At 45.3% G+C, this 14091-nt stretch overlaps 6 protein-coding genes across 6 annotated transcripts; 5 read left to right on the forward strand and 1 right to left on the reverse strand.

Annotated features, from left to right (window-relative positions):
* Positions 1 to 267: 267 nt before the first annotated feature.
* PAAG_11349 (hypothetical protein) lies at positions 268 to 4999 on the forward strand (the record flags this gene model as incomplete). The annotated part of the gene is made up of 3 exons (XM_015847014.1): positions 268 to 485; positions 551 to 4348; positions 4441 to 4999. 3 exons carry the CDS (start codon positions 268 to 270, stop codon positions 4997 to 4999), a joined length of 4575 nt encoding a protein of 1524 aa, XP_015703436.1.
* A 734-nt stretch (positions 5000 to 5733) lies between these two features.
* Positions 5734 to 7209, forward strand: PAAG_01717 (hypothetical protein; the record flags this gene model as incomplete). Its single annotated transcript, XM_002796663.2, has 4 exons — positions 5734 to 5952; positions 6044 to 6189; positions 6261 to 6388; positions 6461 to 7209. 4 exons carry the CDS (start codon positions 5734 to 5736, stop codon positions 7207 to 7209), a joined length of 1242 nt encoding a protein of 413 aa, XP_002796709.1.
* Positions 7210 to 7780: 571 nt separating this feature from the next.
* Positions 7781 to 8584, forward strand: PAAG_01718 (hypothetical protein; the record flags this gene model as incomplete). Its single annotated transcript, XM_002796664.2, has 1 exon — positions 7781 to 8584. One exon carries the CDS (start codon positions 7781 to 7783, stop codon positions 8582 to 8584), a length of 804 nt encoding a protein of 267 aa, XP_002796710.2.
* A 1229-nt stretch (positions 8585 to 9813) lies between these two features.
* Positions 9814 to 10588, forward strand: PAAG_11350 (hypothetical protein; the record flags this gene model as incomplete). Its single annotated transcript, XM_002796665.2, has 2 exons — positions 9814 to 10131; positions 10259 to 10588. The coding sequence occupies 2 exons, from the start codon at positions 9814 to 9816 to the stop codon at positions 10586 to 10588; spliced, it is 648 nt and encodes a 215-aa protein (XP_002796711.2).
* A 406-nt stretch (positions 10589 to 10994) lies between these two features.
* On the forward strand, positions 10995 to 11522 carry PAAG_11351 (hypothetical protein; the record flags this gene model as incomplete). Its single annotated transcript, XM_015847015.1, has 1 exon — positions 10995 to 11522. One exon carries the CDS (start codon positions 10995 to 10997, stop codon positions 11520 to 11522), a length of 528 nt encoding a protein of 175 aa, XP_015703437.1.
* Positions 11523 to 13076: 1554 nt separating this feature from the next.
* PAAG_11352 (hypothetical protein) lies at positions 13077 to 13564 on the reverse strand (the record flags this gene model as incomplete). The annotated part of the gene is made up of 2 exons (XM_015847016.1): positions 13077 to 13203; positions 13320 to 13564. The coding sequence occupies 2 exons, from the start codon at positions 13562 to 13564 to the stop codon at positions 13077 to 13079; spliced, it is 372 nt and encodes a 123-aa protein (XP_015703438.1).
* Between the last annotated feature and the right edge of the window lie 527 nt (positions 13565 to 14091).

Below are 14091 nucleotides of genomic sequence, written 5' to 3' on the forward strand. Positions count from 1 at the left end.
TGTTGAAGAGTTGCTCCATGCTATAACTAACTTTTGAACGTTGGTCCAAGCTTTCGGGTTGGCCGACTTTGGGTGAACCTCGGTATCGGGACCGGCACCAACATTTTATTGATCGGCCAAGTCTTCATGAGCAGCGCCGCAGCTGTTCCTCTGTCTTAGACAACACCCACAACCAGCATCTCCTTCTTGTGTTCAGTTCACCTGAGTTGTCATTACATGTTGCGTTTAGCATTACTCTTTTTTGGATTGCAGAAAGAATTTTAGCGAATGGTGAAGGGCAAGGAGAGTGGTGCAATGGAGTCCATATCCTATGCTCCTGACAACTTGAACCGTCGCCGGCGGAGAGACAGGCTTAAGCGGCGACTGCACAATAAGAACCCTGTGTCTTCTAGATTGGTTCTTGACCATCATTTGCAAGGAGATGTTGGTGTTCTGTCAGATGATTTGGCGGCTGACTTGTTTCCTGAATCGACTATCGAAGGCATGTAGGGCAACGCTCCTGTCATTCTTATCCAGACCCGCAGAAAATTACATTCACTTGGATAGGGAGCTCTTGTGCTAATGATAAAACAGCTCTAGCGGAATCGCAGGATGTACGATACATTGCCATAACTCCATGGTCGCCTCTTAATCTCCCAGTGGAGGATCTGTCATGGACTTTTATACCGGTGCGCCTTCAGAGACCCGGCAAATCCCAAACTGCGCGTCTACCCCAGTCGACTGCCCATTTTCCAGCCTCTAGCGGCTCCATCCGGTCATTTGTCCAGACCCTAGAAATGCTTGACCCAGCACGCACCTTAATATCAAGTCAGCGAGCTATCGAAATACATGTCTTGGAGGTTGTCCCGCTTTTCTTGGATACTATCTATGTGACAGTGGAACGTCATTTACTCAGTAACGTCGATGATATTCAAAGGAAATTTGGCGGGGGATTCAGTATGAGGGCACAAGGGGAGAATGGCCTATGGACCAGGGGACAGGGACCACCATCCTTATCAGCAACATCCACCAAAGAGAAAAAGGAAACGGCTGCTGAAAGAGAAGAGCGTTTGGTTGGACTGATTCGAGAGGCGATTTCAACCCAGAGGGTATTACATGTAGGGGATTTGCTACCGCTACAGCTGCCTTCACATCCAATCACCCATGCACCACCCCCACCCGCTAAAATTTCCTTTTGTGAGCCTGTGGCGCAAGGGTTGGTGAAACCTGCCACTAAAATTGTTCTTGTCCAAACAAAACCACACCATCAATCTCGAATTTCCAAGAACTTACCATCACCTGGTTGTGCTCTTTTAAAAGAGGTGGTCGAAGATGAAGGAGATGACACGTCCAATGAGCAGTTCTTTTCGGCGGCAGAGGAGAAACTAAGCAGCACGGACATGGAAAGTACTTCACCGCCTGAGGAGTCTGGTACAGAAGCTTCGGTTCAAAGCTACAGTGAAGCTTCAGATGATTCATTGGACGATATGATCTCATTAACGGCCCCAGAGCTTCCTCAGCAACCTTCAGGGACTATTTCAGCCATGACATCGGCGACCCCACGACCTGGTGGCAAGAGATTTGATGTGCATAGCCCAGGGTCGATGCTCTCTAGCTTCACGAGCGCTACTGCGCGTGCAGGAAGAAGTATGGGCAAAACCTTCCGAGCAGAAGGGCTCCTAGAGAGAATACCCAATGAAGTTCTCCACCCCAAGCCACGAGAGTCTGATGACTCTGACTCTTTTGTTTTTGTGGATGTTTACACTCTCACTAAAATTGGTTGCTTTTCAGGTGACTGGGTTAGAATTGAAGTTTCTGAGGAGCCTCAACTTAATATGTTATCTTCTCTAAAGTTCGATAGTCTAAATGGGCAGATGGATAACACTAATGATATAACATGGAGGACTGTAAAAATCTACGGACTGCCGGGTCTAACGTCTCCCAGACCTCGATACTCGATGAACCAGTCCTCAGCGAGGCGATCTAGCATATCGCAGATGCCCTTCCATCGGATTACTCCTACGGTGTTTGTCCCTCCGATTCTATTAAATAACCTGGAAAATCCTAAATATTTAAAACTTTCACCCATGTTACTTCACGGAACTCAACATGGTATTTCAAGATCTGGGATTGCACAGCCAAAATTGAGTTTATCCAAACAACCTCCTGTTGCCAAGGAAGTTACCCTTCTGAAAATATCCACTCCACTTTCTATGGACAGAACTCTACAGCCTGTCCTCTTTGCTGGATTGAAACACCATTTTGAATCAAAACAGCGACTGGTCAAAAGTGGGGATCTCATTGGTATAAGTGTTGATGAGTTCTTAGGGAAAGCAATATTCTCCTCTGCCCGGGGTCCAGATGCTGGTGATGACGATGACATCACAGCCCAGCTTGGGTTTTCTCTGGATTCTCAACTGAAAGCTCAGAATGCATCATCGGGGAAGGTGGGTGTTGCGTGGTTCCGTGTTAGTCATGTTGTATCTGCGTCTGCAGAGGAATCGGAAGATGGCGCCGACAATGAGCGATGGGGTGGAGTTGCTGTCATTGACACTTCTTCAACAAGGATGGTACAGGCAGGGAGCGAAATTAGTAGAGTGCCGGGAACACTCAATAATGGATGGGAGTACTGGCTGGGCGTGAAACCACTGCCAAAGCCGAGCAATGTGGCGGGGAGGCCACGTAATTTTGTCATTGAAGCTCCTAAGTTATTCGTTCCTCCTCTTCAGCAACGGCTTCGGGAACTTATTTCTGCGTCGACTAGCCCTAGAGCCATTCAACTCGGCATGAAACCCGTTGTTATCCTTCTTATCTCTACTCAGCGGAGCATTGGAAAAACTACGGTTGCACGTCGTGCTTGTGGCGAGATTGGACTTCATACATTTGTAATCGATTCCTACGATATTCTGGCAGAAGGTGGCACCAATGGCGGGGACGTCAAGACGGAGGCTTTTCTTAAAGCTAGGGCGGATCGGGCATTTTCTTGCGGAGCAAGCTGCACTGCTTTGCTGATTCAACACATTGAGGTTTTGAGCGCTGATAGGATGGTTACGACATTGAAGGAGATTGTGGCTGACTCAAGAGTTACAATTGCTACTACTACCGATGTTGAGAAGGTCCCAGAGGGTATTCGAAGCCTTTTCACCCATGAACTTGAAATGACCGCGCCCGAAGAAAAGGAAAGAGAGGGTATCTTACGAAACGTTATCAATGACCAAGGGGTCAAGATTTCAGCAGATGTTGACCTAGCATCTGTCGCGGTGAAAACAGCAGCACTCGTTGCCGGTGATTTAGTCGATGTAGTTGAACGGGCAGTTGCTGCTAAAACCCTTCGCCTCCAAAAACTAGCAGAAAATGCCACAACTGCAGATGACAAAATGAGCCTCAGTGTGCGAGATATTCAAGCTGCAGGTGGGGACGCTGCGCGATGTGTAATAATTGAAGATTTCGATGTTGCTGTAGATGCAGCTAGGATAAATTTCGCAGACGCTATTGGCGCACCGAAAATTCCTAATGTTGGCTGGGATGATGTTGGAGGCCTTACGAACGTTAAAGATGCTGTTATGGAAACCATCCAACTTCCTCTGGAACGACCAGAGCTCTTTGCCAAGGGCATGAAAAAGCGAAGTGGTATTCTATTTTACGGACCCCCCGGAACTGGAAAGACCTTGCTCGCCAAAGCTATCGCCACGGAATTCTCTCTTAACTTTTTCTCAGTCAAAGGTCCTGAACTACTCAATATGTATATCGGAGAGTCTGAAGCAAATGTTCGACGTGTCTTCCAGCGGGCTCGTGATGCGAGACCTTGTGTGGTATTCTTTGACGAATTGGACTCCGTTGCACCAAAGCGTGGCAATCAAGGCGATAGCGGCGGCGTTATGGACCGTATCGTTTCCCAGCTTCTTGCTGAACTTGACGGGATGAGTGGCGGGGACGAAAATGGCGGAGGAGTTTTTGTAATCGGTGCCACCAATCGTCCTGATCTCCTGGACGCTGCACTGCTCCGACCCGGTCGATTCGATAAAATGTTATACCTTGGTGTCTCGGATACGCATGAGAAACAGGTTACGATTCTAGAAGCGCTCACACGAAAATTCACATTGCATCCCGATCTTTCACTCAAGCGGATCGCTGAACAGCTGCCGTTTACATACACCGGTGCTGATTTGTACGCATTGTGTTCTGATGCCATGCTTAAGGCTATCACGCGTCAAGCTAGAGCAGTGGAAGAGAAGATTAAAGCGCTCCCCGATGGGCCTGTTACGACGGCCTATTTCTTCGATCATTTTGCGACACCGGAAGATATTGCAGTCATGGTAACAGAAGAAGATTTCATCGCCGCGAAGAACGAACTTGTTGCTAGTGTTAGGTATTTAATAACCTTTCCAACCTTAATCATGTTTAACTTTATGTTAAGACAAGATATGCTAAATATGCTAACTGTAATACCCCTCCCAATAGCGCCAAGGAACTTGAGCATTTCGAACGTGTGCGCCGTACTTTTGAATCAACGGACGACGCGAAGAAGCCCAAGTCAACTATTGCAGAGGGCCCAGCCGGCCACTCGCCTTCTTCTTTAACCATTGGCGAGGCCGTCAATGGGCTCAAACCTGGTGCACCTCTAGAAGATGGCCCAACAAACGCCCTGGCAAACATTACGAACAATACTAGCAAGCCCGCCGCGTCCGCGGCATTACCTCATCGCACCAAACACGGAATTAAAACAGCGCGGGGAAAATGGAAGAATAAAATTAATTGTTCAAAGGGGAAAGGCGTCATGGATTCGTCAGCTGATTATTATTTTGATGAGAATAAGGGCGTGGAAGATGACCTCGGTCGTTCTGTTAGTGATGGGGATCTAGGCAATACAAATGGAACGGCAGTCCATGGATCAAAGGGGAAGGGCAAAGGTGCCGTCGCTGATGGCCTGGCTGCAGCAAGCAATGACGGCGAATCTGACGACGATGACGAATACGTGATCAGGACGGATCATCTCATGCGGGCTGAGAAGCGGCTATGACTTTCTGGTCCCGAGAGGAGGGGTCGGCTGGAACGTTTCTAAAACTACAACTATGTATCTGTATATCAATACTTCTTTTGCATATTTTTGGGCATTATGCATGGGCATATATCGAACAGCATGTTGCACAGGACTTTTTGGTATTTTTCTTGCTCGCATTTCTGTCTATAATTTCTTAATTTTGTCTTGTTAAGCTGTAGATATATACTTGTATTTCTCTTGTTTTGATTCATCCCTTTATTCTCATAGCTGAACAGTGGGAGTTGGGTACGTTAAGAATAGAAATCTTTAGTTATACCCCTTGTTCGGCGTCAAAAAGATGTTTATAAAAAAGCTCGTCTCAACCGAGCGCAACCGAGCAAAAAGGAACGATCACGTGACAAGTGTGGTTCTGCCAGCCCCAACACCGCTCTCACGGAATGATATCATCTGCCAGCTGCGACATTGAAGAAGATAATGCTACATGTTTTTTAGGGCACCCACTGCCTATCTTTCTGATGCCCTGATTTTTTGGTCTTTATTCTAATTTCAAAATTGTACGACAGTGGTGGTTTGGGTTGATTTATTTGCTTGGTGTTAAAACTCTTGGAATCTCCAAGTTTTATGCGCAATTCTGAGCCGCCGCCAGCTCTATCCCGAGCATCGTTTCTGGCTGTTTCAAAGGTAGACGGGTGAAAAATAGGGGAATTATAAAGAAAAAGCTAAAAAGAGCACCGCAAATATTGATTTCAACAATGTTTTCACAATTCTCCTTCTCCATGCCGTCTATCAGGGGGCTCTTCTCCTCGGTCACAGCCGACAGCGACTCTATTAATTTAGATCCCGTCGAGATCCACGATATTGAGACAAATCAACAAAAGTCAGCCCGGGCATTGAAACATTTGTTGAAGCTGAACCATGCCAACTTTGCGATTCTATATCACGATGACCGCTTCCATAATCATATGCCCCATGTGAGATTGAATAGGAAATCTATTGTTATGTCCATAAATATATCAGCCTAGATTTGGTTACGTTGTCGTCATTTCTAACTTGCAATGTTAGTTGCTATCCTCCGTATATTTGTTTGGCGGTGACGCGGAGCACCTGAACCGTCTCTACGAGACTGAAGCAAAGGAGTTGGAGCCTTGGCAGGATTCGCCTGGTGAGATTTCAGCGGATGATTGGAGGGATTTTTTAGGGAAGACACAGTAAGTGGGCGGTTTTTCGTTTTGTTCATTGCGGCTGTTCTCATGTTTCTATCCATAACTGACTGCACCAGATACCAGAGAGCATTTGTGGATTTTTTCGAGGATGAGCTCGTGCGTCACGGCTACGACTGGAAGAAGATTGCCGAAATGTATCTCTATTCTGGCAAAAAGCCACTGATTAACTGTCTTGTCTCAGGCCGTAAGTGAATTTTAACTGTGAACCCGTGTTCATATTTTTATTTATTGCTCTAAGTCTGACGAAGTTGATCAGTTGGACATCCACTCATTCACTTGGGATATGCATACGAAATGTCAAGCCGAGACGTAGCCATGGAATCGCTCTCAATGGCTGCAACATGCTACAACGATCTCCACAAATATCTTGATGATCCATCCTACCTGCAAATTCCCGCTACGTACCAAACCTCTTCCCCTCTAGAAATACTGCATAGAATCCGCACCGATAAACGTTTCGATAGTCTCTTTCAACACCCTGGCGGCGATAATCTTGAAACACTCTTTAAGCACTATGAAGAGGCAGTTCTGGAACACTGGCGAGCATGGTCCATCACCCCAAACCCTACTGAACAACTTGAAATCTCTCAACAAGCTGCTGCGGCAATCTTTGTCGCCTCTGATACAGAGATGCACGACTTCTTCCTCGTCCACCTCCTCACGACTAGCCATGCAGTTCGCATTCTACTCCCCTTCGTTCCGCCAAAGTACCACCTCTCCCTTGTCCGGCAGTGGTGGCTAATTGTAGTGGCAATTTATATCGCACAGCTACGACCCAAAATAGACTCTAACGCGATTAAAAATTATGAAATAAAGGGGCGCAACTGGGATTGGGTAGGTGACCAGTGTATCAACGGCAAGTGGGCAGAGAATACGCATTACATAAAGGCACTTCGGGCGCTCAAGGAGGCCGCAAGAACATGGGGTGACCACGATGGATATTTCATTAAGGCGGGAGTGAAACTCGTTGACGAGTTTAGGGGATTTGGAGGTTTCAGTGAGTAGCTATTCTAAACTGTATGGAGCGAAGTGTTGGAGGTCAGAGCCGATCTCAAATTGACTGTGTTTTCTGGCACTGTGTATTGTAAATTGACTTGATATGTTCTCCTCTCTTTTTGGATTTCTTGGACAGAAATGGTGACGAAACGTCCCTGCTGCCAGAGATTTTTGGCATTTTATTAATTTCAGGAACAGCTGTATATCTTGTACGGTTATCGATTTTGGGATGTATATATTTCAGGTCTGGCGGATTATATGAAGGACGACATATGGAGTGCTGTGCTGAAAATGATAATTGTTAATTGTCTGATGATGTCATGGGTTTTCACAAAAATTATTTTGGAGTTTGCATTGTTTGCTTTTGGATCGCCACGTGAGCTAACATCACACTGCATTTTGTTGGCATCAACTCCATTGAAGTCGACAATGCGACAAAAGTCTGCCCAAACACCAATCCTGTGAAAATACGGATCCCCCCAACTCAAAAGGATACGCCTGTGGGTTTAAAGTGCTCTAAATAGTTCACTGACTTTGAGTTTGCCCTCCTCTTTGCCTATCTCTCCCTTTATCTCTGACCATGGCATTCGGAATTCAAGCGGGATTGTCTCTCTATGCCGAACTGTTGCCAAACATCCGCCAAATCATGCTTCACGTGTCCTTGGCTGATTCCTTGTTTTCATCTGAGAGCTCCGGCATCCCGCGAATTCCCGTTGACCCTCTTGATAACAAATTTTCTCTTACTCTTCAGCCCTCACGCCGCTCAGTCTGCCTCTCTGGTCCCTGGGGAGAACGAACCTTTGACCTACCGGCACGTGTTTCGGTATCCGCATACGCAACTCTTGCTACAAGACCTATTCATATATATCGGGGTGTAGTTAAACACAATGAACATAATGAACTCACCTATAGACTCCAAGTTGACGAGACCAGCCCTTCAGTCGGGCCCCGGTTACCAGATGGCGGAGTGAATAATGGGCTGCAAGTTCCGTGGACTTCAAAGGACATGAATGCTGAAAGCTGCATTGGGTGTCGACAGTGCAAAAGTATTCTTTTTAATCCTCCAGTGAAGGGGGGGATTATATGGAAAGACTTACCTAGTTCTGATTGGGCAGAGATGATGGATTTATGGCATTGCCACAAACCTGATGCGCATGAAGACGGTCATGGTGATGCTACCAATCACGCCGGACCTCATGTCAACGATGGGAACGAAACTATAAAAGGGTATGGTGCCGCCAATCAGATCGTCTGCGCACGTGGGACAGTATTGATTGACATTTTGTCTTTTGTGATGGCAGAGGATGATTGCCAGGGATTGGAGAAGTCAGTAAGTGCCAATTTTATTTCATTTCCTTTTCTTATGGTTTATGGCGGCCGGTAAGCAAATCCTTCGAGCACCTCCTCCATTCGTTTTTTGAGTCTTCTTTTTTGCTGCCCCCTTGCGCAGATACAGTAAAAAAAAGGTGTTCTTGTATCCTCATTTTAACCGCCATATTTTCGTTTGCTCTATCTGTTCATCATCACGTCACCTTCGGGCTGCAAAGAAGGAAACAAGATTGCACGTGGACTTCTGTTGGCGTACATATCCCCACGATCTTGTTTCCGATACAACTGCCCAATATCAATATTCAACCATAAATCTTTTTCGAAATATTACCGCAGGGGATTTTGCACCTCTTATCACCTTGTACTTGCACCAATAATAGCAAATCCATGGTTATAAAAGGAGCTAGAAAGACAGGAGAAGCAAGGGTCACACCAAGAACAGTTCTTGAGGAATACTCAACTCCTTGTGATTCCACGGAATCGGAGGTTGATTGATGGATTCACTAGCCCTGGGCCTGATTTGGCCCTTTTCTCCCGTTCCCTACTACTCCTCCCACCGACGGATATATGAATTATTTGTGATATTTTCACAAGAACCAGGTGTTTAAGATGGTGTTTGTCGAAACATGAAGTTTTCTATAGCCTGAGATGTACTCCGTCGCGAAGTTTGAATTGTGCTATGGGCATCTTTTCAAGCTGTTTTCGGGGAAACCCAATAAACGCGAAATGATTCGATAGCATTTATTCCGAGGTTTCGTGGGATTCGCGAGATATAATCTGAGGTACACTACCATTTTCGCTGGCATCATTGTGCAGACGAGATGTGAGGAGATAGATATATATATTCTAGCTGCTTTTTTGTTAGCTGTTTCTTTGTGGGACTAATTACCCTCGTCTCTTCGTCTGAGTCGTGATGATCCCCTTTCTTCCTCCACGATTCGTGGGATTCTGTTATCCATATGCTCTTGTGAATTGCTGATGCTGTTGACAGAAAACTGCATGGAAGAAGTAAAATACAGCAGTTATAATCCATTCAACACGATAGCGCAGGTTCTGCCAAACCATTTATTTCGTCCCTCTCCTGCATACCAATATATTAACCATGCCTTCTTACTTCTTGCTTGTTAGTGTAATTTGTAACGATTTGCTTCTCGATTGACTAAATTACGCACATGCGCTGCTTCCATATTGCCAGGAGTAGAGCGTACTTTGATATCATGTTTACTGACATGGAGGTTGGAAATTCTACAGAAACCGTCACTGTCTTCTTCCCCCCCTTACGATATGTATAACGGAGATCAGCAGAGTGCATCCAAAACTCACCCTGTTGTTAGTCTGTCATGCTCCTGGTGCGGTGCCATAGTTGGAGAGGAAGACACTTCTTTTCCAGGCTTGAGACTATACAAGACGAACGTTTCCGTTTTACAGAAACCCAAGGATGAAATCAGTTCCGACGATGATCAGTGGGAGTCTTACCCGGTGGACATGATCGTTGGAACGCAGCTGCTAGAGCTAGTTGAGAGAATTGGTGCTAGGAGATTTGCTGTCCACAGCATAGATTATAAATTACCAGAGAGCCAGACCTCCAAGAGCGGATTGTTGGTGAGTTTATGCCTACATAATTTTAACTTTTCTAAGTTGCGAACTATCGCAGTAGACTTTCCTATGAAGGTTTTACGCATAGACCAGGCAATTACGATCAGCTGACTTACGCCTTTGCTCAAATAAGCTTTGGTTGTTCAATCCGGACTTGCGATACTCCAGCTTGTCATCCAGTTCTGGTGCTGATGGCGATGTACCTACTACTACAGCGCAACGGGCCGTGAAGGTGTTCTACAAGGAAATCGCAGACATTCAATCAATGCTCGATCCAGCTCAGGGCACCCCGTCACCGACTGCAGTGGAAGAAGTTATCCTTCCAGCCAATGTTTATGACGTCATGAAACAGGCGCTGGAGAGAAGCAGTGAAACTTTACCCATGTCTGCTCGTCAATTTGGTGAATGGAGTGTGGGCTTGGTTTCTCGATTTGAGGAAGCAGGTTTAACGGCCCGAACCTAGTACGGCTTAAGCAGACCGGACAATCATTTCTGCAAATGGTTCCGTGGTGCAATATTGGATATAGTTTGCTACCAAAAAAATATGCTTTTCTTCGGAAGCTTGGATAGCCCAGAATAAACTCTGCCTTTCCTAATTACGTCGGGATGTGTGACCACATCGTATGAAGGAATACTCCCTCGTCGAAGGTATCGGCTTTGGCTTCCACTGCTCTGCTTGGTATGGGATTTCCCTTATGACTGCGATCTCCTCAACTGAGATTTCCAAACGCTTACGGTGACTTGTGCCGATTATTAGGATCACTTCACCTTTTGCCCGAGCTTGTGGTCATAGAATTCGGTGTTGAAGTGGCTTACTCAGCTTCGGTGCTTTAATTTTGGCATACTAAGTTACATGTATTCTGGTTATGATGAATATTGATCATGATTATTATGGGTCCAACATCGAGTGGATTCGTGTGGAAGGCGTTGATGAAGAGATGCCCGACGCTGCTAGTCCTAACAACGGCAGCGGGGACGGTCCTTTTAGTGGCGATGGTAATGGTCACTCCAACTGTGACTGCCACATAGTCAACGCCAACGACGACTCTAAGAATCCTCAACCGGATAGCGGGTATGGTGCGAATCGCGACTCGACTTCCCAACCTCCGGGTTCCGATCCCATTCCCGCTCCGTCCTCCATGCAACCCCGACCAACTAATGTCGCCATGATGTTTGTTGAAGAAATTTCTCCTCGTGGCCACGATTTTGGAACTCGCACGCCTGGCGGTGATTCATACTTGCAAACTGCCATTCCACTAGACCCTGCGCTGGTCCCTGCACCGCCCTTGAAGCGACCGCGACTCTGTCACCTGCCTCCCCTTCAAATGACATCCCAATTATATGAGCTAGGGACTTTTCTACATGCTTCTCGTCATGAGTTTTCTCGACGGGGATAATAACCCTGCATTACATTTAAACACACCTCTCTTGAACAAATCCCTTCCACGAACGTCACCCCCCCGTGATAATTATCCGATTCCTCTAGGCAATTTCAACCCCAGGCAATGTCCACCAACTCCTCCCCCGAGCCCGGATTCGAAACTGCTCTCGGCTTCGCCATTTAGGTAATCCACTAGCTGGATATATTATCCTGTTGTCATGGTGATTTGGTTAATCTCCTTTTGTTTGACATTTAATAATAATAATAATAATAATAATAATAATAATAATAATAATAATAATAATAATAATAATAATAATAATAATAATAATAATAATAATAATAATAATAATAATAATAATAATAATAATAATAATAATAATAATAATAATAATAATAATAATAATAATAATAATAATGTCTTCTGGAGGCTGGTCCAAGAGACTTAAATTTAACTTAGCTTCATATCCAGGTGATGTTATGCCGTCGATATTCTGTTTTCTGATATGTCTCATGAAACTAATTCCAACGCAGAATGTTTGGTGAGAGTCTGAAGAACTCAGGTATGAATGCAGGAATTGAAGAGGAGGAAGGGTTTAAATGTTCAAAATCTTTAGTGAACTATTACTGAGAAATGATATCATTCATTCGAGCCTCTGATGATGGGTGGTTCTCATTAGTTTACTTCCTTATATTCTTTATTACTTGGGTCTGCCTTATATATCTTTGCGATTTGCTGCTAGTCCTCTCTAACCTTTTGGCAAGACACATCTAGGATTGCTAAGTGCCATTGGAATACCCTAAGTATTCGCGCTTCAAAAAGCTCGACTCATCCTCCCACTCGAACCGTGTGATCTTTCTCCATTGTTTATAGTCTTTCATGACGATCCCTCCTCTTCCTTCTTTTGTACGGCAATTTCCCTTTCTATCGCCATTCCTCCAGCAGCGATGCTTTGAGAGATGCGTGTCATAATTATTCAAATATTTGCCACAATCATGGGACTGGGAGACCGGCTCTGTTTTCCCTTTTCGTTTTGCGTCAAAGCAACATAAGCTTGCCAGGGTCTCGAGAGTCCTAATCAGGAGTGAGGGCGACGGATCAACTTTTCAATTTCATATCATATCATATCAGCGGATTAGATCCCATTGGGTTCTCACGATCAGAAACGCAACCGAAAAAGATGCATCGGACGGTTAGGGAAGAGATATACACTGGGAATTTCGAATGCTGTGAAATATTGAACGACTCGAGTGTCTGGATAGTCTCGGACGGGGTTAGCAAAGGACCACGTTGGTTAGGATGTTACTTCTAATGAACTGGGTGCCTATTTACTGGATTGCTCTCATCCTTTACGCAATGATTTGCGAAGGGTATGATACTCCCCATTCTCCATGGTGAGCAGAAATCGAAATTGAGACGCCCGTTATACCAATCGGCCACTTAGCAGACATGATTTTAATAAGTTGAGACCTCTATACGCAGATGGATGTCCTTATCCGTCTCTAAAATCTGAATCACGATGGACCTTTTAGAGCATCCATCTACGAAATTTCCCCCCAGCGAAGGCTATCACAACTTTGAGAGACTTGCATTTCTAAGGCCAGCAATAGCACTTGTTCGAGCTTCCGAAGTCGCCCTTGACGAGTTCCTCACAATTTCCTCATCTTCATGGCCAAGCACCTTATCCCCAGAAATACTATTTACGAAGAAAAACATATATATCTTAATCTTAAGGGCACACAGTCAAAGGATAGTCATCTTAACCATCCAACCACATATCGGCGGCATTTCACTCCCCGATAACATACTCACATCCCTGGGGCCGGATCCAAACTTCTTGCACTTTCCCACCAGGAACATCTATTCCGAAACCTTGTCCAAAAGTCTCTTGCTTTAGTCTCATCATCGGGATGCGAAATCGTTAAAGAGCCAGTACGGATGAAATAAGTGGTGAGTCCGTCATGAGAGCGCGACGCATGATGGCTATTCCATAGAATAAGGAATGCTTTGCAGCAAGAAGGCCATGGGAAAGCAAAGAGGCTTTTCTTACGGGACATCATTCCAAGCGATCGCCGTTTTGAAACCCCAGGATCGAACTTCTTGTTCGCATTCCGCACGACTGGGTATCGTCAACGTTTATATCTTTCCCTCAGTTTAAGCTTAAATTAGCCTCGGCCCTCATCGTCTGGACATAATATTAGTGCATGTACGGAGTTCTCCGCAGCAGAGACGGAATTCACGGGAAGGTTGTTGTCGATGGGAATGGGGACGATTTTCACGCTAGCTCAACTCCGATATTTCAACCAGGTATACCCAAGGCAACATTTAAATACTAAATTTGGAGTATCCCAAGGAAATTATATGCCCTTCAGGTTCAATCTGCTGTCATTCTGATATTATTCATCCATATCTGTCTGATGCTTTGATTCCATGCATTTTCTCCCTTGGATTGCAGGTATGTGATGCAAATTCCTAGATTAAATCGAAAACTTTCTCCATTCGTTCCCAGGGCTTTCTGCTTAACCAATCTTTCTGTCCATTTCCATCTTGGATGTTCCTTCTAACATGACATTAGGGCTCATTA

This window comes from Paracoccidioides lutzii (assembly GCF_000150705.2).
Source record: "Paracoccidioides lutzii Pb01 unplaced genomic scaffold supercont2.3, whole genome shotgun sequence".
Classification (NCBI taxonomy): domain Eukaryota; kingdom Fungi; phylum Ascomycota; class Eurotiomycetes; order Onygenales; family Ajellomycetaceae; genus Paracoccidioides; species Paracoccidioides lutzii.